At 43.6% G+C, this 27162-nt stretch overlaps 12 protein-coding genes across 12 annotated transcripts; 4 read left to right on the plus strand and 8 right to left on the minus strand. All coding sequences in view use genetic code 12, as the record gives it.

Moving 5' to 3' along the window:
- Window positions 1–686: 686 nt before the first annotated feature.
- Window positions 687–8009, minus strand: CXQ87_004498 (uncharacterized protein; the record flags this gene model as incomplete). The annotated part of the gene is made up of 4 exons (XM_025482937.1): window positions 687–1303; window positions 2520–4259; window positions 7492–7916; window positions 7942–8009. The coding sequence occupies 4 exons, from the start codon at window positions 8007–8009 to the stop codon at window positions 687–689; spliced, it is 2850 nt and encodes a 949-aa protein (XP_025337880.1).
- A 1063-nt stretch (window positions 8010–9072) lies between these two features.
- On the minus strand, window positions 9073–10032 carry CXQ87_004499 (cationic amino acid transporter; the record flags this gene model as incomplete). The annotated part of the gene is made up of 1 exon (XM_025482938.1): window positions 9073–10032. One exon carries the CDS (start codon window positions 10030–10032, stop codon window positions 9073–9075), a length of 960 nt encoding a protein of 319 aa, XP_025337881.1.
- A 160-nt stretch (window positions 10033–10192) lies between these two features.
- Window positions 10193–12280, minus strand: CXQ87_004500 (uncharacterized protein; the record flags this gene model as incomplete). The annotated part of the gene is made up of 1 exon (XM_025482939.1): window positions 10193–12280. The coding sequence occupies one exon, from the start codon at window positions 12278–12280 to the stop codon at window positions 10193–10195; it is 2088 nt and encodes a 695-aa protein (XP_025337882.1).
- Window positions 12281–13370: 1090 nt separating this feature from the next.
- On the plus strand, window positions 13371–14541 carry CXQ87_004501 (tRNA splicing endonuclease subunit; the record flags this gene model as incomplete). Its single annotated transcript, XM_025482940.1, has 3 exons — window positions 13371–13753; window positions 13798–14507; window positions 14531–14541. 3 exons carry the CDS (start codon window positions 13371–13373, stop codon window positions 14539–14541), a joined length of 1104 nt encoding a protein of 367 aa, XP_025337883.1.
- A 144-nt stretch (window positions 14542–14685) lies between these two features.
- On the minus strand, window positions 14686–15999 carry CXQ87_004502 (uncharacterized protein; the record flags this gene model as incomplete). Its single annotated transcript, XM_025482941.1, has 1 exon — window positions 14686–15999. One exon carries the CDS (start codon window positions 15997–15999, stop codon window positions 14686–14688), a length of 1314 nt encoding a protein of 437 aa, XP_025337884.1.
- A 128-nt stretch (window positions 16000–16127) lies between these two features.
- CXQ87_004503 (uncharacterized protein) lies at window positions 16128–17140 on the minus strand (the record flags this gene model as incomplete). The annotated part of the gene is made up of 2 exons (XM_025482942.1): window positions 16128–16598; window positions 16646–17140. The coding sequence occupies 2 exons, from the start codon at window positions 17138–17140 to the stop codon at window positions 16128–16130; spliced, it is 966 nt and encodes a 321-aa protein (XP_025337885.1).
- Window positions 17141–17581: 441 nt separating this feature from the next.
- CXQ87_004504 (uncharacterized protein) lies at window positions 17582–18997 on the plus strand (the record flags this gene model as incomplete). The annotated part of the gene is made up of 1 exon (XM_025482943.1): window positions 17582–18997. One exon carries the CDS (start codon window positions 17582–17584, stop codon window positions 18995–18997), a length of 1416 nt encoding a protein of 471 aa, XP_025337886.1.
- Window positions 18998–19911: 914 nt separating this feature from the next.
- CXQ87_004505 (uncharacterized protein) lies at window positions 19912–21594 on the plus strand (the record flags this gene model as incomplete). Its single annotated transcript, XM_025482944.1, has 1 exon — window positions 19912–21594. One exon carries the CDS (start codon window positions 19912–19914, stop codon window positions 21592–21594), a length of 1683 nt encoding a protein of 560 aa, XP_025337887.1.
- A 222-nt stretch (window positions 21595–21816) lies between these two features.
- Window positions 21817–22134, plus strand: CXQ87_004506 (uncharacterized protein; the record flags this gene model as incomplete). The annotated part of the gene is made up of 1 exon (XM_025482945.1): window positions 21817–22134. The coding sequence occupies one exon, from the start codon at window positions 21817–21819 to the stop codon at window positions 22132–22134; it is 318 nt and encodes a 105-aa protein (XP_025337888.1).
- A 37-nt stretch (window positions 22135–22171) lies between these two features.
- CXQ87_004507 (putative ferric-chelate reductase) lies at window positions 22172–24319 on the minus strand (the record flags this gene model as incomplete). Its single annotated transcript, XM_025482946.1, has 1 exon — window positions 22172–24319. One exon carries the CDS (start codon window positions 24317–24319, stop codon window positions 22172–22174), a length of 2148 nt encoding a protein of 715 aa, XP_025337889.1.
- A 678-nt stretch (window positions 24320–24997) lies between these two features.
- CXQ87_004508 (TRAMP complex RNA-binding subunit) lies at window positions 24998–26050 on the minus strand (the record flags this gene model as incomplete). Its single annotated transcript, XM_025482947.1, has 1 exon — window positions 24998–26050. The coding sequence occupies one exon, from the start codon at window positions 26048–26050 to the stop codon at window positions 24998–25000; it is 1053 nt and encodes a 350-aa protein (XP_025337890.1).
- A 266-nt stretch (window positions 26051–26316) lies between these two features.
- TVP18 (Tvp18p) lies at window positions 26317–26832 on the minus strand (the record flags this gene model as incomplete). The annotated part of the gene is made up of 1 exon (XM_025482948.1): window positions 26317–26832. The coding sequence occupies one exon, from the start codon at window positions 26830–26832 to the stop codon at window positions 26317–26319; it is 516 nt and encodes a 171-aa protein (XP_025337891.1).
- Window positions 26833–27162: the final 330 nt, after the last annotated feature.

A 27162-nucleotide genomic window follows, 5' to 3' on the forward strand; every position in this document is an offset into this window, starting at 1 on the left:
TTGGCTTGAAATCGTGGTATCATTGTCAAAGTGAAAGGGTACGTACTTGTTATGCTTCTTGGTAATTTGGAAAGTTAGCGTTGCCTTTTAATTCAGGTTAGTGAAAGATTGTGTAGGTGGCAAGGAGTAAGTCTAACGGAGCAATTAAATCTATCGTTTATGAAAGTGGACGATCAAATTTATGTTGCGTAGTCAGAGAGTTTCTGTTGATTCTTTTTTTTTTTTCCTGGATTTCCACTCAATCAAGGGAGGTGTCAAAAAGGCACGGGTGTAATCCGACGACCGTAAGGCCGCGTACCGTCAGGAGGTAGGGCGCTCAGCCTGGCAGCGCGAAGTGTGATTAAGAAACAATAACATTCTGTTACAACTGGTATATACCAAATCACTTGAACAAAATGAATACGGAATTTGGATGAATGGAGAACACGGTTAGTCCAAATCTAAGTATGTCGCAAGATTTTTAAGCTTATCGAGAAGAGTGCATTTGGAATTGTTTGTCGATTGATCACCATCTAGTCTACTGAAGAGTGCTTTTTCGATTTGTGCTTCTAAATTTTCATTTCCAACCCAGTGTTCTATGTTTTGCACGCCGTAAGTCTGGCTGCTAGTTTATCTTCATATCACGCGAGGGGGCTTGTTGCGCCCGCACATGAATTGCAAGAAACGGCCTTGTCCTTTTCATAAGCCTATGCGCCTTGAGCGTCGCTATCGGCTTCTATCGTCGCTTCATTCTGATTGTGAAGTTTTCGAGGAGGGAGAACAGAATTGAAAGCCTTTTCCCAGTCCTTCTGTTGCTCAAACCACATGCACATGATCTCATAAACATGCGATGTAGCCAAAACTTGTCTTCCGTTCATCTTGATGAACTTTCCGATGGGTAGTCTGGCAACTTTGAGACCAAGCTCTTTTGCCTTGTCTAAGCAAAGCCTCTTGTGGCGATTTTTATCTACGATACCACCAATAATGTAAGTTTCGCCAACCGTCAACTCCTCTAGCTCATTCTCTGTATCTGCTGTAAGGTATGTGACTTTTGAAGGTTCATAGCCTTTTTTTGAAATAAAATCACTTAAGGACGCATCCCCCTCGAACTTGATGTTCTTCCATTTCGAATGATCTGGTAGCGTATTCTCAAAACGTTCTCTCAAACGTTTGTTGAAAGAAGTGATTGTAAGAGGGACCTCGTGAGTTGAATGCCTCATGGCTGAGTAGCACCTTGTGATCTGGTTACTCAATGATACGATCTCTTTGTCGCTCATGAGATCATCAAAGTCACAGTCCATGACAACCTCGACATTCGTGGGTTCTTGGCTTTGTGGTAACGGTTTCTTTGTATGTGCTTGTTCATCGCTCTTCTCATCTCCAACAAACATTTTCTTTTCTGCTTTGCGTCGCCTGGCCGCTAGCTTTTTCTCCCTGCGTTTTACTTTCCAATCCTCCTTCAGATCCTCCCATCGCTTCCGCTTCTGCATCTTTTTCCATGCATTCTTCGATATTCCATCAGGTATCTCCGGTTTTAAGTGTTTGCATTGTGTTTCTGGGGAGGACATTCTGATTTCCGGGAATCCAGAGTGAAGTTCTTTTCACCCGCGAAACGAGATGCGATCAGCATAGCATAGCGCGAGGTCTTCAAAGATCTAACATATCCTCAAAAGGCATTTCACTAAAAATATCAAAACGGTTTGCCATTTCCATATCGTACCCAGTCCTGTCCACCTCATGCAAACTGTCACCAAGATTAGAGCCGTTTGTTTTGTGAGTCTGACTAGTCATATCATCCAAATCCCACGACAGTGGAAGTGGCGCCTTCGAGGTCAACGGGGTGTCTTGCAAATTTCCAGTCAAACTTGTATTGTGTTTGATGGAGAGAACTTGTAACCATATTTTGTCAATTTCTGCATTTGTAGAAGTCTTGTCAGGCGTATTAATTGGAGTACTTATGCTCGTAGATATACTGCCTGTTGGCATTTCATTGCACCGGTAAAGATCCTCCTTCATGTGTTTGGCAAATCCGTAGGTACAGAATTCGGTATGTGAAAAATCGGACAAGGTTTTTTCACAAATGCCTACCAACTCTCTGATCTGTTCTGGTTTATAACGCGTTGAATAGATTTGAGATGCCTTATGATAATTGTCCTCATAAAACTGCGTCAAAGTAATGGTCTTTAGGAGATAAGTTTGTCCTCGGGTAATTCTCCAGGCATAATAGTAACGGTTACTCAACTTACTAATTGCTGAGATCGTAAATTCGGCAGCCCTAGTAACTGCCGATGACAATTGACACAATAACTGAAAATAGGTAAAGTACGAGCTGTCAACTTTGCATAGTCTCTCATGGTCTTTGGATTGTTTAAGATGAAATATAAGAAAATTGACCCTCACAATAATCGAAAGATTGATCTGATTTGATTTGTGAATTGTCATTTCAAGCGTTGGATTAATAATCATGTCACTTATCACTTCACTTTCTCCCAAAAGTGTTACATAATGAGGCATGATATCTCCTATGGTTGTGAGGAGACTCTTTTTCAAATAGAAGAACGACACATCGAGATCATGTTCCTCATAATGAAGATAAAGATGAAAAAATATCGAAATCAAGAATGACTTGAGAGCAAGATAAACTTTGACTTTCATGTTTCTGTTGGCAACTTCTAGCTCATCCATCCCTGTGCATACAATAAAGTCATTAATGGAGCCAATATCACTGTGCAAGTTTAGCTCGAACTCTGAGATATCTTCGCAAAGTTTAGGTAATGCTGTCCTGCCTTTGATGTTAAGGGCACACTGAAGAATGTTTCGCAATTTCGGACTGAGTTTTAGGCACCAGTTCAATCGATTTGTGCTAGCCCAGTCCTTGGCTTTGTCACGGAGATTTTCACTGCCCGGGTCACAAGCTGGGGGATTTATATCATAGTGCATATCACCAATGGTAATCGGATTTCCAAATGAATAGCTTAGATGAAGGTCCGACGCCACCAAAAAGATCCAGATTTTTCTAATCAAATGATTCATTTTCGGATCGGTGTACTGCTCATCAGGTTCACGATTCATGCCAAGTGAAAACGCAGATTGTATAAGGACAGAATTGAGAACTTGTGAATCACCCCCATCAGCTCCGTCCCCATCCTCAGGAGCATATGTATGATAAAGTCTTAAAAATAATGCTAATTGAAGAACAGTAAAGTTGCTCCTTCTCAAAACCTGAAATTGATCAAGACAAAGACTGGCGACATCAATGGTATTGATGTTGATGGGATTTTTCATCAAATACTGGACGAGCATATTTTCCTTGTTCGGATGAGCATTATTGAGTATGAACTCGTTGAGTGAACTGTTGTTTGAAAACAAGGATAGGTATGCTAATCTTAATATTATAAGTAAGATACCCACAGTAGCCAAATCAAGTTTTTTCTCTATTTTGATGTGGGCGATCGAAACATCTTCGAATGATTGCGGCCCAATGATTCGCTCAAGATCTTGCCTGAAGTAATCCTCGTCAATAAATGGCATGTAAGTATACATTGACTGAAAGAACCTGTGTATCAATTTCCACAAAACCCTTTTCTTGGGTAAGACAACCTCGATCTTTTCAATCAATTGGAGTTCACGGTCCAAACGACCATCGTAAACAGTGAGGCCCAAAGGCAAGGCGTGCTTGTTGAGCAATGCCTTCTGTTTGTGGGCGTTTTGTCGAGCTTGAATAATCGTTTTGTAGGGCATCATATCATCCACTCCATCAGTTTGTAATGCACGCCTCTGGAATTGTTGTTCCAGCTGATCACTATCCTTACCAATGGAAAATAATGTCTCAGTATTTTCGTCCGAGACCTCACCAGTTGGTTGAGCAAACATCAAAGCAGCAGAGTGACCTCTGTTCAGAATCTTTTCCTTTTTAGATACAACGTAGTCCCATACCGTTCTTAAACCAACATCTCTCTTCATGAGTGATGACCAAGCGAAAGGTCCAAAATTGAGTCTTCTCAAATGGTCCTTATAATGAACAGAAGAGTAACCTTCATAAAAATTTATCGTGTCTGATTCTTGAGAGTACAAATTTGTACCAATCAAATATGGCAGATTCCCAATACTGCCTTGGGCTGGAGATTTAAGCTGTGAGGTCTTAACTTGGTTTCTTCCTTGATAGATATCATTACTTGCTAAACTTGGTCTGTTGCCTGTCTCTGGTCTCATGGCCCCTGAATACTCGTAGAACGGTGCTCCCTTTTCTGATCGCATCATCATGAACAGTGAAGTGATGACTTAAGGGCGGAAAGGTGGGGAACCCATTTATATGTTGACCGTCTAAAGAGTTGAACAGTCTAGGCGCAGTGGGTATTGTCAGTGGCGAGTTCTGCTCTTGTTTGGATGAAATCAATGATGGATTCGATGTGGTTGTGGAAGAAATTGTTGATACGAATTGAGTGGCAGGATCCAGAGTACTGCTTCGTTGATCATGATAAACTGAGCGGGCATTGGGGTGAAAAATTGGGTAATTCGGTCGGCCAGCTTGTAGCGACTGTTCTATTTGTTGGATCCGCTCTTTGAGAATTTCGATCTCAGATGGTTCAGAGCCTTGGATCCTTGAAGTGGGTTTACTCACCTCATCTAAGGGTTTTGTACTATATTCATTGATGCGATTGGAATCGGGGTATCGATCGACGTCTCCGTTTTGTATCTTGGAGCGTCTAAAACCGGGATTTTGAGGAACTGTCATTGGAAATTGAATTTCAAAAAAGCCTTCCTTTCTCTCGTCGTCACGTTGAGGTTCATAGGAGCAGGAAGATGCCTGATTAAAACGTGTGCAATTTGAGCATGGACGCTGCTTGTCACATTTGATCTTTCTCTTTCGACAATTCATGCAAACGATGACACCACGAGGACGCCTGCGTTTCACATTTTCTGAAGTATTCGAATCAGTCGGCAGGTTTCGTTTTTGTGTTCGACTGGTGTCAGCATTCATAGGCTTCATCTCTTTTGTAACCATTTCACTCAGTTTCTCGCAACCTCAGTATTTGTCATACATCGCGCGGCGCCTTATCGAGAGGCGCTTTCGGAGATCTCTCGGAATAAACCTCCATTCGTCTTTAGTCCGAGAAGGCGCATTCACTACATTAATACTAGCGAGAGTAAGATTGCGTTCTTTTAAATTGTCCTAGATCAAATCATCGAAGCCTTGCCACAAGACATCATCTACACCATTCTGCTTATGCATCCTTTGGTTTGACATATGAGACCATAGGTGATCGATCTCATCGTTATTGAAGACATCGAAATCATCGAGCATGAATAGATCGAGCTCAAACATGTTTTGGATGTCGGACGAAGTATCCTCCGAGATCGACGGTGCAACTTCCTCTTTAACTAATGCTGTCGATGAGGCAATTGAATTTGTTGATTGTCCGGTTGTTGGGCTCTGTAAATTCTCCTTTTCTGCTTGCTCTGTCCGTAAGACGGACGGAACTTCAACCCTTGAACTTTTTGTTAAAAATTGTTCGACACAAAACTCTTTCAGATTTTCTGCTATCTGCCTCTCCAAAAACTGCACATTCGTCTTCAATATATCAATCAACTCTTGCAACTGGAGTGAGTTCAAGTTGTGTGGACCTGCGGCAGCCCATGGTTTGGAGCTCGCGTATCGGTGGAAATTTGCATCACTCAGTGCATGCATGAGCTTTTGATGGCTTTTGAACACCCGCCAAGCGAAGTAATACCTATTACTCATGATTGATTCGGCAACAAGACAAATTTTTGATAGTTTCTCGAGAAGCACAACAAGCTTGCAAAGTTTTTGAAAATGGGTAAAATATTCAGGATCGGTAAGCTTTGCTTGGTGGTTAGGTAATTGTCTTTCTCTGAGTATGTAACTGCTGCTTGCTGTAATGGAGGAGATTATAACCTCATTCACGCGGTATAACGCATCAATGATGAGTGGATTCATCCATACTGACACACCCTCGCCAAAAATCTCTTCTAACTTTGTGACAAATGTAGGAATGACCGGTAGAATTTCGTTAATCGAGAAGAATATCATCTTCTTGTAGTAGTATGAAAACAAAGAAACATTATTTTTGTCTCTGTAATATGCAACCAAATGGCACAGATTTGTTAAAAAAAATGAGTTGAGTGATAGCAACAAAGCGCACTTCACTAGCTTTCCATAGGAATAAGAAGCTTTTTGAATCTCAAGTGGCCCTAAATAGTCTCTTAGATTTCCCAACACACTCCCAGAGCTTGTTTCAATCTGGTTCAATAAGGAAGTAAAGTGAGGTAAAGAAACTGGACTCTTCACATTAAGAGTGAGATCTATGAGGTTCCTCATGGCTCCCCCTGAAAGTATGTCACTGAAGTTTAGGACTCTTGTGACAGAACGATCCAATTCCTTGTCAAATATATTCTCGTTGTTCTCTTCAAGAAACGGTAGCTTTGTATCACCTAAAGATGGATTTGTGGAGATCGGATTTCCATAGCGATATCCTTGAAAGACATCGCTGACATTGAGGTGAGTCCAAATCTTCCGAATAAATTGGGCTTGCTTTGGATTAACTGATCCAGGGTACTGAGTGGGGTCCCTATTGATACCCAATATGTAAGCAATTTGCACCAGTAGACTATTGAAGATTTGGGAATTCGACCCGTTGCAGTCATCACCTTCCTCTGGTGCAAGATAGCTATATGTTCGAAGAAAAAGCGTGAGTTGTAACAATGGAATATTGGTTATTTTTTGAAATAGCATCTGATGAAGACATCGGTGACCGAACTCGATGCAATGGAGATTGACAGGATTTTTGAAAAGGAATCTTAGCTCTTCGAGCTTTGGATCATTTGAATTGAGGATCACCTCGTTCGCACTGACCCTATTCGAGAATAGGGATACGTAACTAAAGCGTATCATCACCAACAAAACACTGATGTTGATAATATCAACCTTGCTCTTTAAACAAAATTTAACTTCCAGATCTTCGAAGCATTCTTGACCTATGATTCTTGATATTACTTGACGGAAATCATGTTCGTCAACATAGGGTGCAAATGGATAAAGGTAAGAAAAGTAGCGTCGAACTAGAAGCCAAACAGTTCGCTTCTTTGGGATCATTTGACGCAACTGCTGGATTAGTCTGATGTTAAATTCGACATCATCCTCATATAACATCAATCCGAGGGCATTTGCATCTGTTGATTGAAGCCAAGATTGAGCCTGTGATTGCGGTGAATGAAATGTAGAAGGGATTCGTTTCGAGGGCAATTTTTGTTGTGCTTCTTCGTCGTAAAGACCTGCTCTATTCATGTTCGTTCGAGCTTTTACTTGGGCTGTATCACCAAAAGATGTTTTTTTGGTTTCTTCAGATACCGTCTCATCCCCCACAAACTCTAGCAAGCGCATGAGCCAAAAGTCCTTCTTTTGCAAATTCCTCCACGAGAATGCACCGTTATGGTCGATCCGTGTTGAATAACCGTGATATTCCAGGGTAAATAAATCAATTAGACAGAGACGTTCGCCATATTCCTGAAAAGGATTCACTCCAAGGAAATCATTCTTTACCAACTTCGTAACATGTGGCTCGAATCTCACCTGTTGAGCACCCTGGGTCTCATAGAAGATATTACCTGGTGTCAGGCCATCATGAAGTGGTGTTTGAACAAGTCCAACATTAGCATTGAATGCTTGGTGGCCCAGGTTTCCAACTGTGATGGGTGCTATCACTGCCTGAAAGTCGTCAATTGTGGCATCGTGTTCTTTAGCGTATGTGAGCTGATCATACTTTCTTTTCGGTAGTAGAATCATCTCTTCAGTCGATTGACTAAACGACAGCAGAATGTCTGCAAGCATATCTCCGGGCAAGCCGTCATTGGGCTCTTCCGGTTTGATTGCCTTCAAGAGTTTTTGTTTATCCGCCGTTTGAAAATTAAGAGATTCACTCGACTCGGAGAGTGACCGAGGACCTTGAAGTTCTGGTGCCCAAGTTGCTTCGTAAGCACAAGGATGGTCCACTTTCTTGCAGCTCGAGCATGGTTTCTTCTTGTCACATTTGATCTTGCGGCGCTTGCAGCGGTTACATACTAAACTTGCACGTTTTCTTCGTTTAACGGGCGCTGGTGCAGCCATTAGCTCGAATTCTTGCGTTGAGACGTTTTTTTCTGTTATTGGGTTTGGATTTTTTGCCTTTTAGGCTTCTCGGAAGCTGATGATCAATAAATGAAAATAGATGGCGCCTGAGTTATGCTTCTCGGCTAAATGGTTACTCGTTTTTTATGCAAGTTAGCCGTACGTCGACATATGGCCTTTTGATTAAATAGCCAAGCAGATCTGGCGGAAGAACTTTGAACAGTTTCTATCTATAACAATTAACGTTTCTTCGTCAATAACACTGGACTAGTATTGTGGGGGGGGGTTCAATACTGCAGGTACTCATTTGCCTCGTATAGGTCAGCAAGAAGTCTCACGAGCCGCAGCAATATACATCGATCCTAAGCTAGCTTGGTCATTGTTTCCCTAAATTTTACAATTCGAGAGTTTTTCTTCTTGTCTGACCGTTTTGTAAAAGTCGATTTTTTGTTGTCTGAGAATTTAGGGATAGAAGAATATAAGGACGCCTCCCCTCATTTGATCTCGATTGTGCACACTGGGTGGCTGGGGTAGCTCGAGGCTAATTTTTTTGGCATTGCTTTTTAAAGATTCAATTGAACTAAAAGCAGATTTCCAACTTTTGATTTTACAATTCTACTGTGGCAGTCTTCTGACAATTACTAACATGGTGACTTACCTATTTTTTCTGTACTTCATCCTCGCGATATCCCTTTGGGATCTTTCAAGGCAACAGGGATGTGAGATCTTTTTTTCTCGCTTATAGAGCGCGATATCGTTAGTACAGCCTCGATCCCTTCAAGAGAATATACTTTTGCGTAAAGGGGTCTTTTGCTCCTGAACCTGCATTAACCGATTATCAACAGTTATCGCAATTTCGTAGACTTGTCTGCTCGTATCTCATGAGTGGGATATTCATTTGAAGGGCGCATACTTGTGGCAGCCGAAACAGCAAGACATCTGCCATTTACATAGCAAAAAAGCTAGCATCATACTGCACCGTACTGCTCACGGCTATTCCCTAAAAGTGCCTCTGATCCACCAGAATTAGTGTTCTTCGACACGGTGCTTGCTTCGTCATAATCCTTGCTTTCGTTGTAAAGGAAAAATTGAATAAATATAGTGAAGTCGAGAGCCAACGTTCCAAGAGAACCAGCCAACCATGACAGATTGACCCACACATAATTCCACGAAGTATCTATAGCAAGAATGGAAATGACATAGGTCAAATTCCCCAAGCATGCGAATAAGAAAAACATGAACGAAATTCCTTCGCATGACTTACGCTCATAATTGAGCAAAATCTGAGGTATACGTGAACCAAGGTAGAAGACAGCACAAAGCCAACCGAAGAACTGAGCCAACGGATCGAACACAAGATCAACAGGGGTCTTATGCTTGCGTGAAGTATTGGCGTAAGAAATGTACCAGCCAGCAAGGCCAGCCATAAAGACAAGCAAGACCATCAAAAACTTGAAGAAGGCAGCCATGCGAGGACTCACGTTCAGGAAAGAAGAAATGTGATCCGTTTCGCTCGTGGACTGAATATCAGTTTCCTCAATATCTTGGGCTCTATCACCTGACAAGACAGTTTCAAGAACATCGTCATTTATGGGGTTAGCGGGCGATAAATGCACGTAATCGGGGTTCGACTTACCATCACCGTACATAATGCACTGAACCCATAAAACAATGTCCGCTAAAGTGTAATAGATAGCAAGAATGATCATTGTGGGAAGTACGCCTTGAAGCACAGCTCCAAGTACGTTAAAAATATCTCCAGCCAACCATAGGATGATGAACATCATGGAAAGACCTTCCGATGACTTCCTACGAAAATTTTCGTAAATTTGGGGAGCAAAAACGATGATCCAACATGCTATGGATATGGAGCCTGTAATTCCTGAGATGGCTTGAGCATCTATGACTATGGGCGGCGGAGGAGCCATGCTAAATGTATTCTAATTGCTGAGCGGAATAGAGTAGCTTGGTGTTGGAACAGGCATATAGAGGTGACTCTTTGAATGTCACGTGAGCCATATCACGCTGCACGGCATTTTTTGGGGTAGCGGCTTCTAGAAACTATTGATAGCGCGGTATATTATACTATTATAATTTACTTGCAGAATCAAGTGGACCTTCGTTGTAAAGGGATGTGATCACATCATCGAAAAACTTTGAGGCTAAAGCTCTCTTCAACTTCATTGTTGGTGTAACCACATTGCGCTCCACTGTTAACGGATTGATATCAAAGAAAACATTCCGTGCTCTTTCGATACCGTTGGTGAAGTTTGCAACATTTTTGTTCATCAAAGCCAAGAGCTTTTGTTTGTGTGTAGGCTTGTTTATCTCAGTTATCATTTCGAGAGCATTAAGTCCCGCACGCTGAACAAATTCGTGTCCAAATGGTTCGTTAATCCCCACTATAGCAATAGTGTAGTCCCTAGATGGGTGACCATGAACGTAAACTTGCGTGATGAAAGGATTCTTTGACAAATACAAATTCTCAATCTTTTCTGGTGAGATGTACTCGCCATGTGCAAGCTTGAAGAAGTTTTTGACTCTGTCAATCACATAGAGTCTTCCACTCCTCAACTCGACCACATCTCCAGTGGAGAACCAGCCCTTTCGATCGATGTCCTTGGCAGTTGCTTCAGGATTCTTGAAATATCGTTCGAAAACCTGAGGGCCACGAACTAGGAGCTCTCCTTTATTCTCTTTAACGTGATAGCCCATCTCAGTACGATCTTGAAGTTTATACTCCACAGAAAGACCTCCCACACCGCATGATCCAGGCTCTGCCTCATAGATCAAACTTTGCGTCATGGCTCCAAAAGTTTCCGTAAGGCCATACATCTGAGAGACACCAATGTCAAGGGAACCTTTCAAGTACTGAAGTGTGTACTTGTTTGTCGGTGCAGATGCCACTTGGATCCAAAGCAAGTTATCAAAACCAATGAGTTTTCGTAAATCCTTCCAGGCTTGCAAGCCAAAGTCTTCTCCCTTGGAGAAGTCTGCTGTGCTTTGTTGGGCAATCTTCTTACCGATGACCTCTTCCACTGCCTCCTTCGAAGGTAGCTTGGAGACATGAGATTTGATCAAAGACTCAATTCGAGTTGATATTCTTGGAACAAGCGATATGTAGTGAGGCTTGAAGAGCTTCAAATCTTCGAGCAAGGTTTCAAAGGCATTGTAAGGTGTTCCCTCATAGGCGATGTCTGGAAGACCAATGTGATACCCGCGTACCAATGCGTAGGCGCTTGTTTCCCTCTCGTAAAGATGAGTCAATGGTAAAAATGCAAAAGTTCTGCCTTCTTCAACAAGAGGTTGTCCGGCCATCAAGTAACACATTGCGCACACTGATGCCTTGTGATTCAACATAACACCTTTTGGCATCGCCCCAGTGGTACCTGAAGTGAAACTGATAGTGAAAAGAGTCTCAGGATGTGGGGGCATCGGTTGGTACTGAGCTCGGGAGCCAATTGCCTCCAATTCACTAAACTCGTAAACCTGAATGCCAGTTTCCATCAACTTGCTTCTCCTAGCAGGCGATACCGGATCGAAAGAAACCACGACTTTCACTGGGAAGTCTTTTGCCTTACTAAAATTGCCCAATTTCTCGACCTTATCGCCCAGACAGAAGATGATTGGGGAGCCAGTGATTGTCAAGATATGGGAAGTCACATCGTCACCAAGATTGTCGTAACAAGCAGTGTTGGTGAATGAGAAAGCGTGACATGCCAAGTCCGTTAACAACCATTCGTGCCTGTTGGCCAGGTATATTGAGATCATTGGGGAATAGTTGTCGATGTCGTACTTCATGTAGTTTCTGACATGTCTGTCAACTTCTTCTGGGACAGCCAATTTCAAGCAAGCCAAGATTCCAGAGCCAATTGCGAGTCTTTTTCTTTGTACCTCGGAATATGATAACGTTTTGAAGAATGGCTCTGATCTGGCACGCGCATAATTATAAGGTCGGTAACTGAGACATGGCTTTTGACCATGTAGTCTGACCGCTCTATTGAACATATCATCGTAGGTCTTAAGCGAAGGATGCAAACCTTCAATGAGCTTCCCAGGCAATGCACGGTTTCTGTAAACTATGTCATCTCCATCCTTACCCGCAGGCACCATCCTGGAGCCGAGCTCAAGGTCCAATGGAAGGTCTTCAATTTTGTCCTCGAAAAGGTAAGGCATGTTTCAAGAGGGTTGGTAGGGGAATTGAGGACCTGAGATCTATTAAATAGGCAAAGCCTGAAGTTTGGCGCAATGTGTCTAGATAGTGATGCATAATACCCCGCATATCGAGAGCGCAGAGCCCTCAGTATTAGCCTGCCCCACACTAATCCCATATAAATGATAAGGGGAACATGATTGAGGGGCGGTTCTCACCCTCATGATATCTTGGCTATCGGTGCCGCTTGACCCATTGGCTGAACTCCGACAAACCTTCTCTACACACAACGACAGTGTACAGGCACTCCGAAGACTCCTCATTCTCGAAGGAGTGTTATCCACGGTAAATCTCCACAATTCTTTTTCCTCGGAAAAGATTATGAAACCGTTGAAGTTATAGCGGGGGACTGAGAACGCATTGGGGTTAAACGTGAGCGGGTCATATCCGCGCTTCTTGTCTCCGCAAGTGTCCTTTGAAGATGGAAGTCTAAATTCCGAGTCTAAAGCCCCTATTGATTCGGCGATGCCCTTGAGCAGTTCAACTTTTGATTTCCGCATTCAGCGAAGTCGACTCCTCGTGATCGTTGGCATTTATTGTGCCCTAACACTTGTACATCTATCTCTTGCCCCTATCTAAACACTTATTGATATGCTGAGCAAAGCGTCCGCCTGCTATTTGGCGGCCGCAATTACCACAGTCAAAATATCTCGAAGTCTCTGAGTTCTTAAGTTTTGCTTTATCATTCCCGAATATGTCTTTATTTGCCGAAGCTTTGGCTTGAGGAAGAGGATCATTGTACTTTCCTTCCACAGACTGCTGCAAGGTTCTATATCGAGAAATGCTGTTTAGCGAAGCTTGTCTGATAAGGTTCGTGATCATGTCTTCGTATAGCAGTTCCGCCTGGAGTTAGAACGTTTGCCGCAATAGCACTACAATACGAGTACGTACCAAAGTATCAATAGTCAATGTGGACGACGTCATCTTAGCGTTTGTTCATTAGCTGGTTTGGTTAGGTAGGAGCAGAGAGTGGTTGAAGATCAGATGGTCGCGTTTTGTCAGATCAACTAATACTATGTCGCATTTCGCAACCACCTTACGGTCTCATCAGCCATGGATGAAGATGAAACCGCTCTAAGCCAAATGACTGAGGAGCTCGCCGAAGAACTTCCTGATTGGGGCGGATTGAATAAAAGATTCGCTGCGCTAAATCTAGCCGATGAGACAATTCCAAGGAGATCAGAGAAGGATTTCGACATCGATCATACGGGCGTTCAGAGCTCAGCTTTATCTGAGGCTCGTAAACAAATGTTCAGTGCTCTCGACCACATAAGAGGACACCATGAAAAGCAAAAATTGGTTGGTGTGTGGATGCATCCTAGAAAGCAGTGCTTGGTGCCTCATGCCAAAGGTAACTTCTTCAGAGACATGGGCAACCCCAGCCCTTCCTCAACAAACCCAGACTCCAAGGATATTGGCTTCTGGCAATCGAAACGGTATATTTGGTCGAGCGAGGCTCTCTTATTCTTTATTTACCTAGCAGTGAATTTGAAACATTTTTGGCCTCAGACGAGCAAGTCTACGACTATTCGACTCTTAAACAGATTTCATTGAGTCATTTGTATAGTCTAGCATTTGAAAATTCGCCAGATACACATGACAAATACCAGGTCTACGCCCTTTTGAAGCGATTGGGCTATCTAATACGACCATATCAGTCAAGCAAATGGCCTGATGTCGTCAACTGCCAGAATAACGAGCATTCTTTACTAGCATTTTTCCAAAGATCCATTACTTCTGTTGGGTATTGGTTCAGATCACAAACTTCACGTGAAAGCATTAGATCGCTGCACTTCCTAAGCTATACTGACATGTTCTCACAACTCCAATATATATCGGCTCGACTGGACTTTGACGACATTGATACTATCAAACAGAACCCTAAATATTCATTGCACTTCGACGTTTGGAAGCCGACTGGCAATTTCAGCAAGAAGACCGCAACGAGTCCAGATTATCAGGTATGTGTCGTGAATACCTTGGAAAAGGGTTTCCCTTCTCTCGTCGACATCACGAGTCTTTGGCAAACATCTCGCATGAAAGACTCTTCAGCTTTGCCCACGAAGAAAACAAAGCCTGCTAAGACCAACAAGGGTGTGTCAGTCTCGAAGAAAGAGATGAGGGCTGAAAAAGCAGCAGAGCGAAGGAGGAAGATGGACCCAAAGACTCTTGCTCAACAAGAGTACAACCGTATTCGCGATCAAAAACTCAAGAATGGCTCTAGTGGGCGGTCTATCATCATTGCCGCAATCGATGGTGGTATAATTAATTTCTCAAGTCTACGGGAAACGGATTTCCACCTACGTTCTGACATCTCTAATGGGGACCTCGCTAATTTGAGACCCCATGTCATGCATGGTATTATACATCAAGAAGATCTCAAAGTTTGAGGTCTAGCCTTCTTTGAATTCTTCTGCTGTTTGTGCTTTGTCAGGGTCCACGTTGTCAGAAGTTTTCTCAACGTAGCTTGCGATATCTGGTCCCTAAAACCATTAATGCTCTCTAGATAGAGCTCCTCAATTAATTGCATCTCGCTCGAGCTCTCGTTGTAGAAAGAAAGAAGCCGTTCAACCCACTCGTCGCAGCCTTTCGCATCGAGCCTATAGCATGCACCGAAGTAACGATCGAAAGAGCCCGCTAAAATCCTCACAATGTCCTCTGAGCTTCTTATTGAGTTTGAGTTGACTTCTGCCAAGCTGTCTTTATAAATGCCAAAAGATTCGAGGCGTGTTAGTAATTTGCTTTTGTGGGCGACAATAGCTTTGAGGACTGTCATCTCGCCCTCCAAGTCATCGACAGAGGCTTTGCCGAACGAGTCAATTGGATTCGTTTTGAAATGCTTGCTTTCTGGGCTTTTTAAATGCTTTACCAAAAGTATTTTGAAGGCTCGACTCCCCTCCAAAGACTGACACTTCATAACGTTCAATAGTAGGACAGGCAGAAGTGCGCTTCGAAGTTTACCGAAGAAGCTCTCGAGGAAGCCTTTGTTATCAATCAAGAAGCAAAGAAGGTTCAGAGGTCTTTTCTTAAGACTTAGCCCTTTGCGAATTATCATTGGATGATCTACTGATCCTCGAAAAGGATTAGGCAATCGTATCTCCGGAATGTCGTAGGTGAACTTGGGTTTTCGTTCAACTTTCTCGAAATCAACGAGCGACTGAGCTGCAATTTCTCTCAACTTGGGCCGTAGCTCGTTTGACATTCTCACAGGATCCTTCCTGAATGATTCTCCGAGTTTAGATAGAACTGAGGTATCGCTCAGCCAAAGTAGACTCTCTCGAAGTGTCTCTGCGTGATGATTGAGAATTACCTCACACGATTCAGGTGAGACGTTGATAAAAGATTTGTATTTTTCGACCACCTCTGCATCGTTGAGGATTCGAATCAAGTTGTAATCCAACACTTTGAGTCCTAGCATTGAGTGAAATTTCGTTTGTGAAAGAGATGTCTCTTCGGGCTGTGTGACTGATTCTTTATTCTCTGGCACCGCTGATTGCTCCTTGTTGTTTTCAGCATGTTGGAGGATGGTTAGAATCTTCTCCATGGTGGGTATAGATGTATCGAAAAGCTCCATCTGCTCCGCAAACTTCACATTATTCTTGCTATTCGTGAGCCTTTTAAAGTAAATGAAAGACTTTTTAGGATATCGTAGGGATCTCAGTCCTAGAGAGCGCATCATCATGAGCTACTCTTCTATAGGCGATAGCTGGATGAGTTGCACTACGAGTGCGCGCATGAGTACTAATCCACTGAAAGCCCTTTCTATTTAAATTAAGATGAAACTCGCGGTCAATTTTTAAATCTCATTATTCAGCTGCTCTTCTTAGCAGCTTTCGTGGATTTTGCGGTTTTTTTCTCTTCTGTTGTAGCCCGCTGAGTCGTATTGGTACCAGAGTTGTTGTTTTTTGAACCAACTTTCTTGGGTTTGTGGGGTTTGTTCTCTTTGCTTTTTGGCTTCTGAGGCTCAGTACCGGGTTTTTTCCCGTCGGTGGTCTTCTTAGGCTGAGCTTGAGGTTTCGTACCATTCGCGGAAGCGCTCTTTTTGGGAGCTATCGTTTCCTTCTTTTTCTGGTCGTTGATTTTGTCAGATTTTTTGGGTGGCTTCTTCTTGTCTTTCTTTCCTTCGATGCTGTGTCCCTGCTGCTTGTTGTCTGCTGGGGGATGTGGCTTTGGTTCGTTTATGGCAGGGGCAGTTTGAGTCTCGCTCTGTACGGTTTTGTCCTTCTCAACGTTGATGGCAGCAGATGCTGCTTTCTTCTTTTGTTCTTTTCTCGTCTTTTTCTATTCTCTTCTGAGTGAACAGCTCGTATCATTTTAATCAAATCCACTTCTGTTGAGGCAGCACGTAGAGCAGTGAATTTCTTGAATAATGGATCCTGTTCAATCTTCCCTGGGCCTGGCTTTTTAGAAGTTTCGATAACTTCACCAAAGATAGGTTTCATCATCTCACATTTAACTTGATCGCCTGAGTCAGAGTCCTCGATAACCACATGTTGCATCTTGGTTCTGAAGGCATTTGCTGCTTCCTTGTTTTGGAAAAGGAAGTAAGCTCGGGAGAAGGTGGGCTCTTCGAAAGGCTTCAAGGACGGGCTACCAGTTTGGTAAAAGAACCTTGAGAGGCCAGCTATCTCCAATGGCGATTTTTCATTACCAAATGGTATTTGGCGAAGGAAAGCTTCCTCAGTTAAGTTAGGAGGAAGAAGTCGAATGACCACCTTCAAATCTGGATCATCGTATTTGATTAAAGGCTGTGGGTCTTCCTTCACTTTCTTCTTCTTCTTGAATGCAAATTTTGGGGCTGGAGGCTTCGTGGCCGTCAGCATGGTTCAGTATGTAACTTTTGAAGAATTACAAGATATCTACGATATGATCGCACTTTCGCATTTATTCACTATGAGGTCCTTATCACAGATAAAATAAGAAATAATATTAAAAATCGAGGAACCTGAAAAAATTCCCAAAAACCTATTCACTACTTTTTTTTCTACATAACAGTTATATTCAAAGTAAAAAAAGAGAGGAAATTGCTCCGTCTTACATGTGGTGTAGCGTTTAGACATTCACCATGTTTAGAACGACAAGATATCCCGCCATTGAACTGAAAAGACAGCTTTATGAAAAGCTTTATACAAATCAGAGTGATTTGTGCTCCCCTTGAGACTTAGATTTTGCTTCTGTGAGCTCTACTCCATCCTCGCTATCGGTAAGCTTCCACAATATGAAAGGTCGCGAATGAAAATCACCATCATAAAACATATTGCAAAATGAACGTAACCAGTGATTTCCTACAACAGCTACAGGCGGCCACTAAGAAGCAATCCAAGCAACAAGCCCACGAACTACTTCATCTGTTACGCCTACATCCATCGCTTAATCCTTGGATAGTCAAGCTTTACAACATTGGTAGTATCGATGATGCACAATTGCAGGAGGAAGTTGAGAGAAGAAATTTCTACAACGACGAATGGATGGCTTTCCAAGAAATTGTCTCAAGCTTCATCAGGCTCTCCAATCAGCTCAATCCTTACTCAATGCTGGAATCCTTCGATCTTTACGCTGCATACATCAACGACTTATCAGTGGCCTTCACCAACAAGTCTCATGGCTACTTATTGACTCCACTCATTCAAGACACAATTGACTTTGTGATTCCGATGGCAACACAGCTAGACATGCAGCTCATACTCGTGGAGAGCAGCAGAAAACCACGTCTAGTGTATTTGGCGTCTATATTGTTGAAGATGTTCAACAATATAAGATCGCAATTGGGTGCTGGAGATCATATCGAGGCCGCCAAAAAGTCTATCATGTTATTGATAGGTGTTCGACTTTGTCTGATCTATTTCAAGTTGGAGAATCCTCTCCTTTGCCGCAACGTCTTTTCTAACATGAACAATGCCAACTTGAGGCTAAGCGACTTCCCGAAAAACCAACAAATCCAGTACAGGTACTACCTAGCACGTTTTTACATGGTGAAGTACCAATTCGTTGATGCTTACCAACACTTCCAGTGGTGCTTGCAGAACACTCCCGCCAACTACATCAAAGACAATGCCAACGTCACCAGAATCTTGCGCCAAATGATCCCGCTTGGAATCGTAATCGGCAAAAAGCCCAACTTCAACAACATCTACACAACATTTTATTCTTCACGGGAATCGTCACCGGCATTTTTGGAGACATTTGAAGATCTCGCACGAGCCATACAAGTGGGAGACTTTGACACTTTCTCAAGAGTACTCAACGACCCAAAGAACTACAAAATGCTCAAGGAGCATCAGCTTTTGCTTCTCTTTGCAGAAAAAGCACCCCTTCTTATTCTCCGCAATTTATTGAGGAAAGTATGGTCAATACAAGGAGGGCAGGCCAAGCTAGACTACGATAGCATCAGATGTGCCCTCGATGCTTCCCTCGCAGGAACGCCTCTCCATGCCATCAATTGCTTCGGCCAGCGAGTACTTGCAGAAAATCCCGCCGACGAGATAAATGACTTTGTGATTGAAAACTGCTTAGTCACATTGATAGACCAGAATTTGCTCAAGGGCAAGCTCTTTCCGCGACTCCGTGTGGTTTCGCTTAGCAAGACGGCAGTGTTTCCTGCGGTAGCCGCGATTTCTTTTGTAAAGTATGGCAACGGCTCAGAGGGACGCCTCAATTACGCGGACAAATGGATGAGTTAAGAACTGATCTAGGTCAATTGCCTAGGCCAAAACCACGAATTATTCGGAGCTTTAAGCTTCCAAAGAAATTAAAAAAGAGACAAGAAGAAAAAAAAAAAAAAAAAAAAAAAAAAAAAAAAAAAAAACACCATAAAACAAAAATGGCACGGCTCTCTAGCGCAGTCCCGCCCTATTTTTTGACAAAGTGCTCCCAGAAAGTTACAAGTTGGGTCCCTCCACGGCTGTTTGCATCTGAGCCAAAAGAGTACCAAGCCGGACTGACGGCATTAGCTTGGGTCTCCCAAAGCGCGGCAAATACCTACTTAACCGCCACACGCCGCCTTGCCCCTAGTCCGAAGATCCCTTAATGTGTGGCACATTCGAGAATTTCCATGCCTGTGGGTCGCCTTTTCCTGCTGCACAAGGTCGCAGCTTGTGCTCCTATAGCCCGAACCCCAGATTTCCGAGGTGCCGCGCTCAGGCGAGGCACAATTAATGACTTAACTGAGGAAGGTGGAGAAAAGCCAGCACCCGAGACCCGCCTTGAAGCTGCAGTTTTTTTTTATTTATTTTCCACAAAGAAATTCACCGGATTTTTGTCAGATCTACTTCGTTTGCAGCAAGTTGGGCCTCGCTTGCTCGTCTGGTTAGGGGCTAGCATATAAAGGAGGTGTACGTCCGAGGCCATCGCGCCGCAGTTTTGACTCAGTGTGGAGAGGAAGGCTCTTCTAGACACCGGCTGTGAGGCAATCTGTATTTGATACTGCACACAAGCAACCGGTGCATTGTTTTCTTAGCGCTCTAAGCTATATTGTGGTCACTGCAGAGGCCAGACTTGCGCTGCTGCAAAAAAGGGTTCAGGCAGTATTTAAGCGATCCCTGTCCCACAGTTTTTCGATCGAGTCTTTCCGCTTTTCAAACCCCCCCAACCCACGATGAGGTTAACCGATCTCCCCAATAACGTCCTAGACACCATCTTGGACTGCTGCGACCATGATCTGCGGCTCACCCTAGCACACATGGCCCCTTACTTTCGCTACCGGGTCTGTGGGTCCCTTTACAAGAACATTATGGTGGTTGAGTCCGATCGCAACTGGAGCTGTGGCAAGTACGACAACTCCAGCGAGTGGACTTTATTGTCCGCTGACAAGTTGCAGCAGTTTGCAAACTGTCTCACACCAACAACTTTCCGCTTTGTGCGCAAGTTCGTTGTGAACACTCATGGAAACGACAACGACAGCAGCTTGCTTTCTTTATATGATAGAATGGCCGCCTTTTGGAGCCAGCAACCACACACTATTTGCATGAACAACCACGACGTGTTAAGTTTGCGTTGTGTTCGTTCGTTCACCAACTTTTTGGCCTCAAACTCGGTGCAATTTATTGATGTCGAGGATGAGGACAGATGTGAGGTGACAAGAAAAGACCACAAGGTGCTTAATCTTCTGAACTGGTTTGTGTTCAAGACAAGTGAGTTCCTCGCCTTGCCCACGAATCCAAGGTTGGAGCAGCTTAACATGTACGTTGAGAGTAATGCATACCTTCAGAACAGCGAGAACGTCCAGAGTGTGTTCTACGGCTCATACGAAGCGCCAACTCAAAACTTGCGCAACTTGAGCAGACTCTATTTACATTCTCCATTGGCCTTCCTCCGTTTCACCGAAATGGCCGACCAACTCGGTGTGAATGACATGAAGTTGAAGGTTCTCTCTATTTCCACTTCCCACCGTGCTCGCAATGATTGCATGACGCATTTCCAGACCATGAGACACTATGTCGATCTTAATAACCTCGAGGAGCTCGAATTGAAGATGAATTGCACTCGTCTGCATGAGTGTTCCAACAGTTGTATTCTCAACTTTTTTGAAAGCTGGAGACAATACAACCAGTTCCATGGGTTGAGAACAAACTTGAAGAAGTTGGCCATTGTTCACTACAAGTGCTTGGCCGACACCACTCAATTCAAGCACGTTGTTGAAAACTACGTTTTCAGCGACTTGTTCTCATCGTTGGAGGAAGTTTACTTGAACCTTTCCGACTCAGTCAAGTCCACGAATGATGAGTACAGCATTGATTTGAAGAAGGTGGTTTCCAACCTCCACCACACTCCAAATCTTACGCACATCCACGTTTCCAGTTTTATGAACGAATGGGTCAGCCAGTTGCCAGCCTTGCTCGACATGCGTACTATTCCTTGTCAAGACGTCTTGGTGAATCAATGCAATTGCGACGAGTGCAACAATACGAGATCCTACTTTGTGGAGCTTGCTCGCTTGGACAAGTCTAATAACTACAGTCACAAGGGCAAGCCTTCGGATGTGCGGATCACACCATCAGAGGTTACTACGAGTGTTGACTTTACCGAAGTCGCAAACAGGAAGTTTTTGCAATTTGTTGCTGGCCAATTCAGAAGACAAGAACACTGCGTCGAGAGAAATCTTCACTCTGTGGGCTCCATGTTGAACATGAATGAAGTGCCTCTCGAAGAGAACGAAGAAACTAAGAAATTCTCGCCTTTGCTCGAACACTCTTGCCTTGCGCAGCTCTCCAAAATTATGGCACAGCGTGCCCCCAAGCTCCGTCTGCTTAACTTAGGCGGCGTGTGCATCGAGGTATGAACTCCCCAGCATATGTTAATGATTTTATGACACAGCTATCAAGGATAACTTTATAGATAATAGAAACTGACTAATGGCATAAATGTTAAGGAGTAGTTTGAAGTATACCCCACGCGATCCTGGTCGCACTTGCGCACTTGCGCACTTATCAACTAAAGTCCGATTCGCAACTCGAACTCAGTGAGCTATTTTTCGTTGGTTTGCCTTCCATATGAAACAAGTATGCCAAGGTCATCAGTGAGTACGGAACGCATGGAGCAGATTAACTCCCAGCTTCTCCAAGCGGGCTCAATTGGGCTACTTAAAGGAGTTCTTGTGGGACTTCTTTCGGGTTACTATTTCAGTTACAGGTATAACCACGGCCAAAACCAAAAATTCTTCAAGACGCCGTACAAGATCTGGTATCTTGTATCGTGGGGAGTCGTTGGAATCACATTCTCGGCCGAAATAGCCAAGCTGCACATTGCTCAGTCGTTAGCAGAAGAGGAGGATATTAAACGGAGTGAGTACTTCCAGGACCAGCTAGGGGCGAAAAGATGATCAGATTATACATTCGATGCACTATAAATAAGTCTTTTTACACATAGAAGGCTTCTTCGTGATACTTGAGGCCGTTTTCACTAGCCCAGAGCTTCACGTTCTTGACAAGCGATTTGGGACCAGCAGAAATCACCCACACTTTCTCGGCATCAGGAAGCTTGTGCTCTGCACCAATCTTATTTCTTCCCGGAATGTCCCTGCAGCAGACTAAGCCAGAACCGTCAAGCTGCTGGGGGCCAGAACATTGCGTGAATATATCATGCTGATTCACACACCAATTGTAGTAACGGTAGTTCAACTTTGGACGACCTTTGTAGATACGATTATCCAAGTTGAGTCGTTTGACGGTATTTTGGAACTGTCTGTGAGACTCATTACCTTTCTCCATATCGATGCTGAATCTCTCGTTGATGGAATGGGATCTGCTGGATCTTCTGGATAAAGTTGAAGTCATGTCATGGCCAATGGCTTCCTCCTCGTCGAATTCAATGCTGTCCTCGAAATTACTGTTGTACTCAGTCGTGGGGCTAAACAGCTGGACAGTGCAATCACGTTCCGTGCCATCATCGTCCAGAACATTTTCGTCCAGCAAGTCCACATCAACATTTTCCAGCTCTTGGTTCATGTGCTCATCCTCTTCGGCCGACATCAAAAGTCTTGATCTTTCATTAAAGTCCAGGTTAGCGAACGAGGACTTATTCGATAAAAATCTGAATGTGCCGTAGCTTGGAACAGCATTAACCGCGGCAAAGTCAAATTCTTCATTAGCAACAGCGTTACCAGTAACAAAGATTTCGAAATCGTCACCGTGGATGTAGCCATCGAAATAGCGGAGGATTGCGATATCTCTATAGTCACGTACAACCCAGATGATCTTCACAGGCACTCCGTGATAATTCAGTACTCTCAAAATGGGTATCGCAAACGAGATAGCAGATCCACCAACCACAATGAGCATCTTTTTGGCATTGATACCAAGTTTAGAGATTGAGAATTTCGATGCTTGATTATTCTTGGATTTCACAACGAGCAATTTGGGGTCAAACGACCCGCAAACCTTATACCTCGTATCACTGCTCCATTTAAAAGAGCCCTTGCGGACAATGAGTTTTTGCGACCGATCCAGCGGTAACGATACTAAGGTGTAGGGATGATAGTTGGGGATGAATTGCTTGTAGAGACGAGCAATAAAGTTCAGACTTCGGTTGGTTATGCGAACATGAGCACCTGGGTTGTTGGCACGCACCTTGACGAGGTGATTGGGGAAGTCAATGATCGCAAGATTGGGCGACACATCCGTCACTCTGAAGTCTGACACTTCGGATGTATGAGTATTGGCAACTCTGTAATAGATTTGATATGCAAGAATGCCCACATTCAAGATGTTGACATAAGTTGTTCTTACAGGGCGAACATGGAAGGGAAGGAGGAGAACGATTGCCCAACTCCAAAAGTAGTGATTGAAGAAGAACAACTTGTAGGTCCGATCACGAACTTTCAGGAGTGATGTGACAATTATCATGACAAACCCGAGCAAAGCTCCCCATCCATACAAGTTCTCTGTCTTCCATGCCTTACCCCAGGTTCCATTCTTGCTAAAGAAGCCCAAGTACAAGAATGTATGAAGAACCGCAAGTACAATGACGCCACGAGAAAGCCACTTATGAATTGGGAGCAAGCTCAAATAAAGCGTATTGGGCAAAGGAGAAGGTCTGATGGTCAAGAAAAACACGGTTGGCAATGACACCACTGATAAGCGGCCAAGGCGTTTGGCCAAGAAGATCAAGTCACCGTTATTGATATCCACGAGCGCCAAAACCGTAAACACTGTCGTCCAGAGCACGATCTGCGTGATGGCCTGGAGATTAAGATAGGAGATGTAGGCGGTATCTTTGAGAGCACGGGTAAAGCCTCTAAGCATTCGTCGAAAGAAGCCAGCACGGCCACCACGATTACTGATGCGGTCACAGAAGCTGCCGAGTGGTCCTAAGACATGCACTTTACTCAAATACCAGTGGCCCGTTGCCAATAAATAGTTTTGGAATGCTATGCTGAGAATGAAAGCCACAGAGACCCAGCCCATGATCTCACCAAACTTGTTGGTGGTGTTCTGGCGGCAATCCTTGTACTCCTTGGACTTGGAGTCCGGATAGTGGAAGTACTCCGAGAGATACGGAACATCCATGGTGGTTGTTTAAACCAAAATAGGTGGGGTATGGTTGACTGAAGTGCCTAGGAGAATGTAGCGCGAAATGGAGCTGATCTTATAGATAAAAAAAAATCACTAACGGCGCTCTCACGTTGAAGGATACGGCAGCTTGTACAGGAAGGTTCCACATTATAACTTTATTTCCTTCAGGTGCCGCGCTTTAGATGCAGCCGGTCATATTTTTCAATTTGATTCGGGTTGTTCTTCGGCTGCGGAATAGGTTCGGTTCGAGATTTCGACACGGGGTTCCGACGGAGAATCGGACTTAAGTACACATTAGGAAGTAGAGGTTGCAATGCTCTCTGAGCTGGCTATCCATTTAATGAGTGAAGGCATTTGAACTCAACATACATTTAAAAGGGAACACCTTCCTCGGAATAAAGTTAATGCTGGGGTTAGAAGCTTTATGGTTTGATTGCGCCACATGTGTTCCGGAGGATCTGTTCTCGAGCCATTCATGGAACACCAATTGTATGGCTAGTCTGGAGGGCGAAAAAAAAAAAAAAAAAAAAAAAAAAAAAAAAAAAAAAAAAATAGAGTTTGTTTTCAGAATTCTGAACATACAAGTCCAGATTAAAGCTACAATGTAAATGTCGATTATATCTTTCCTCTATATCCTGTGGAGTCCTTGACGTGTGCTATGTTGCTGTTCGGCTAGTAAAATGCCTGGAAGTTCTTGCGACTTCCATTGTTTTTGGGTAATATTCCCGATCTATTGGGCTTCACGCTGCTGTTTCTCGAGTTTTGCTTCTGTCCTTTTATTATACCCGAGCGGTTCACTTTAGTTGGAATGGGTGGTAAGCCATGCTTATTATTGTTGTGCTTGATGACTCCAGACCGCGTAGGCTGTGCAGAGCCGCCGTTAAAGTCTTTCTTAGATGACTTGAGTGGTTTTTGGTTCTTCTGGTTTTTGTTGTTATTCTTGTTGTTCTTGGTGCCGTTCAAATAGCTCTTATTGTTCTGTCTCGAGTCGTTTGCGACCCATGTGTATAACTTTCTAAGGTGCTTGGGTAGGTTGGTTCCGCTGAAGGCGCTTCCGTTGATGTTTGGGATACGAGATGACCTTTGTCTGAAACACTCGTCGCCGTAATGGGTATCGTCACCACAATTATAGCAGAAGACGACGGGAAGATCAGACACCTTCCACAGCAGATCGTCTTGATTTGGTTGAGGTTTGGTGATATACGACCGCCATATACTAGGGCAGTTGTGGTTGCCATGACTGAAGGTGTCACAGTTTCTGCAATACTCTCTCTTTTTGCTCTTATTCGTGCATGCCGACACCATATGGCCCCTCTGACCACATTTGGCACAAATCATCGTAGTAGGACACTGTGTCTCGTAGTGATCTCCGACAACACCACACTTGTGGCAAATGACTGTTTTACACTTCGACCGTATGTGCCCTCTTTTGTGACAGTTATCACATAGAGGGCCTAGAGACAGCTGGGCATTGATGGTGTTACCATTTTCCGGATCCGTAACACCAAAGTATCTGCCTTCTCCTCGAAGCTCTATTAGTTCATCAGCATTATCATTCACTTGGTCATATGAAAGGGAAGTCACTCCATTCTCGTTGTTCTGGCTCTTTTTCTCTGGCGCAGCCTTTTTTTCAATTTTCGTTTCTGATGGTTGGTTTTCGTTCCACCGGGAGCTTTCATCAACCTCAGAGGGCTTTGTATCCTCAACGAAGGATAGTATACCCATATTATTATCTAAAGATTGTGCTTTTCAATGTTAGTGCGATGGTTGATAAGATGCCTACTTACTTTTTTTTGATGCACGATCACGTGCCACATTACCTACAACACTTGGAGCTGGTCTAGCCACGGGGCCCTTTAATTTGCTAATAGAGCACGAATTTTTCTATGGAATTATTATTCATCAAAATCAAGCCCAGACACAAAGGCTTTTACATATAGTTGGATGGTCGTCACCGCATTTTGATACAAAACTTCATCAAGTCACCCTCTCTACAACACATTTCTCACGACATTGTGGGCAACTTGAGATTCTAAGTCGTCGTTGTTACCGCTGACGCTTATAGAAGTCTTGAGGTATTCTTGGTGCTTGACTGCTGCAAACAAGTAACAGGCAGAGGCCAATGTGAAGATGATGGCAACCACAAGCAAGGAGGTAGCTTGCGTGACCAAACTGAGGTATTGGATGGCAGCCATCAACAAGTAGAAGCCACAACGGGGCCAGTTCTCGTCGAAATTACGAACAAAATTCGTAAAGGTGTCCGTTAAAGGACAAATCTTCAACAAGAAGGGGATCTCGACAAAGACAACCACGAGTCCCTGGACGATACAAATGACGGCAAAGATCACCACCAAATTGAAGTGGAAGATGTTGGCAATACCCAAGGCAAGGCACAAAATGATATTGAGGATTCCAAGCCACTGGCCATAAAGGGAGAAGTTCTTTTTCTTAAAGTCAGCGGAGAATCCACTGAAGATATTCGAGAATATGTTTTTGAAATTGACCATATTGAAGTTTGCTGTTGTTCAGTCAATTGAGATTTGTAGGACCTAAACGAAAGTTGTTACAGTCCAGTAAACACCTGTTACTCCGAGCCCGTGTGTGCAGGTAAATTAGACCAACCAGTCATCCTGCTTGGCCAAGCCGATACATAGAGGCACAATTGCCGAAGCCGAGAGCGCCGAAAAACTGAATATTTTTTTTATTTTTTTTGTTTGGCCACAAATTTTTTATAAAACAGGTTAGACGGTGAAGATTAAATGCAGATGAAGTAGCTAACGAGATGTGTTTGGGGTAATTGGCTGCGAATTGGATTTAGGTCATATTAACGAGAACTG

Source organism: Candidozyma duobushaemuli, assembly GCF_002926085.2.
Source record: "Candidozyma duobushaemuli strain B09383 chromosome Unknown E_B09383, whole genome shotgun sequence".
Lineage (NCBI taxonomy): Eukaryota > Fungi > Ascomycota > Pichiomycetes > Serinales > Metschnikowiaceae > Candidozyma > Candidozyma duobushaemuli.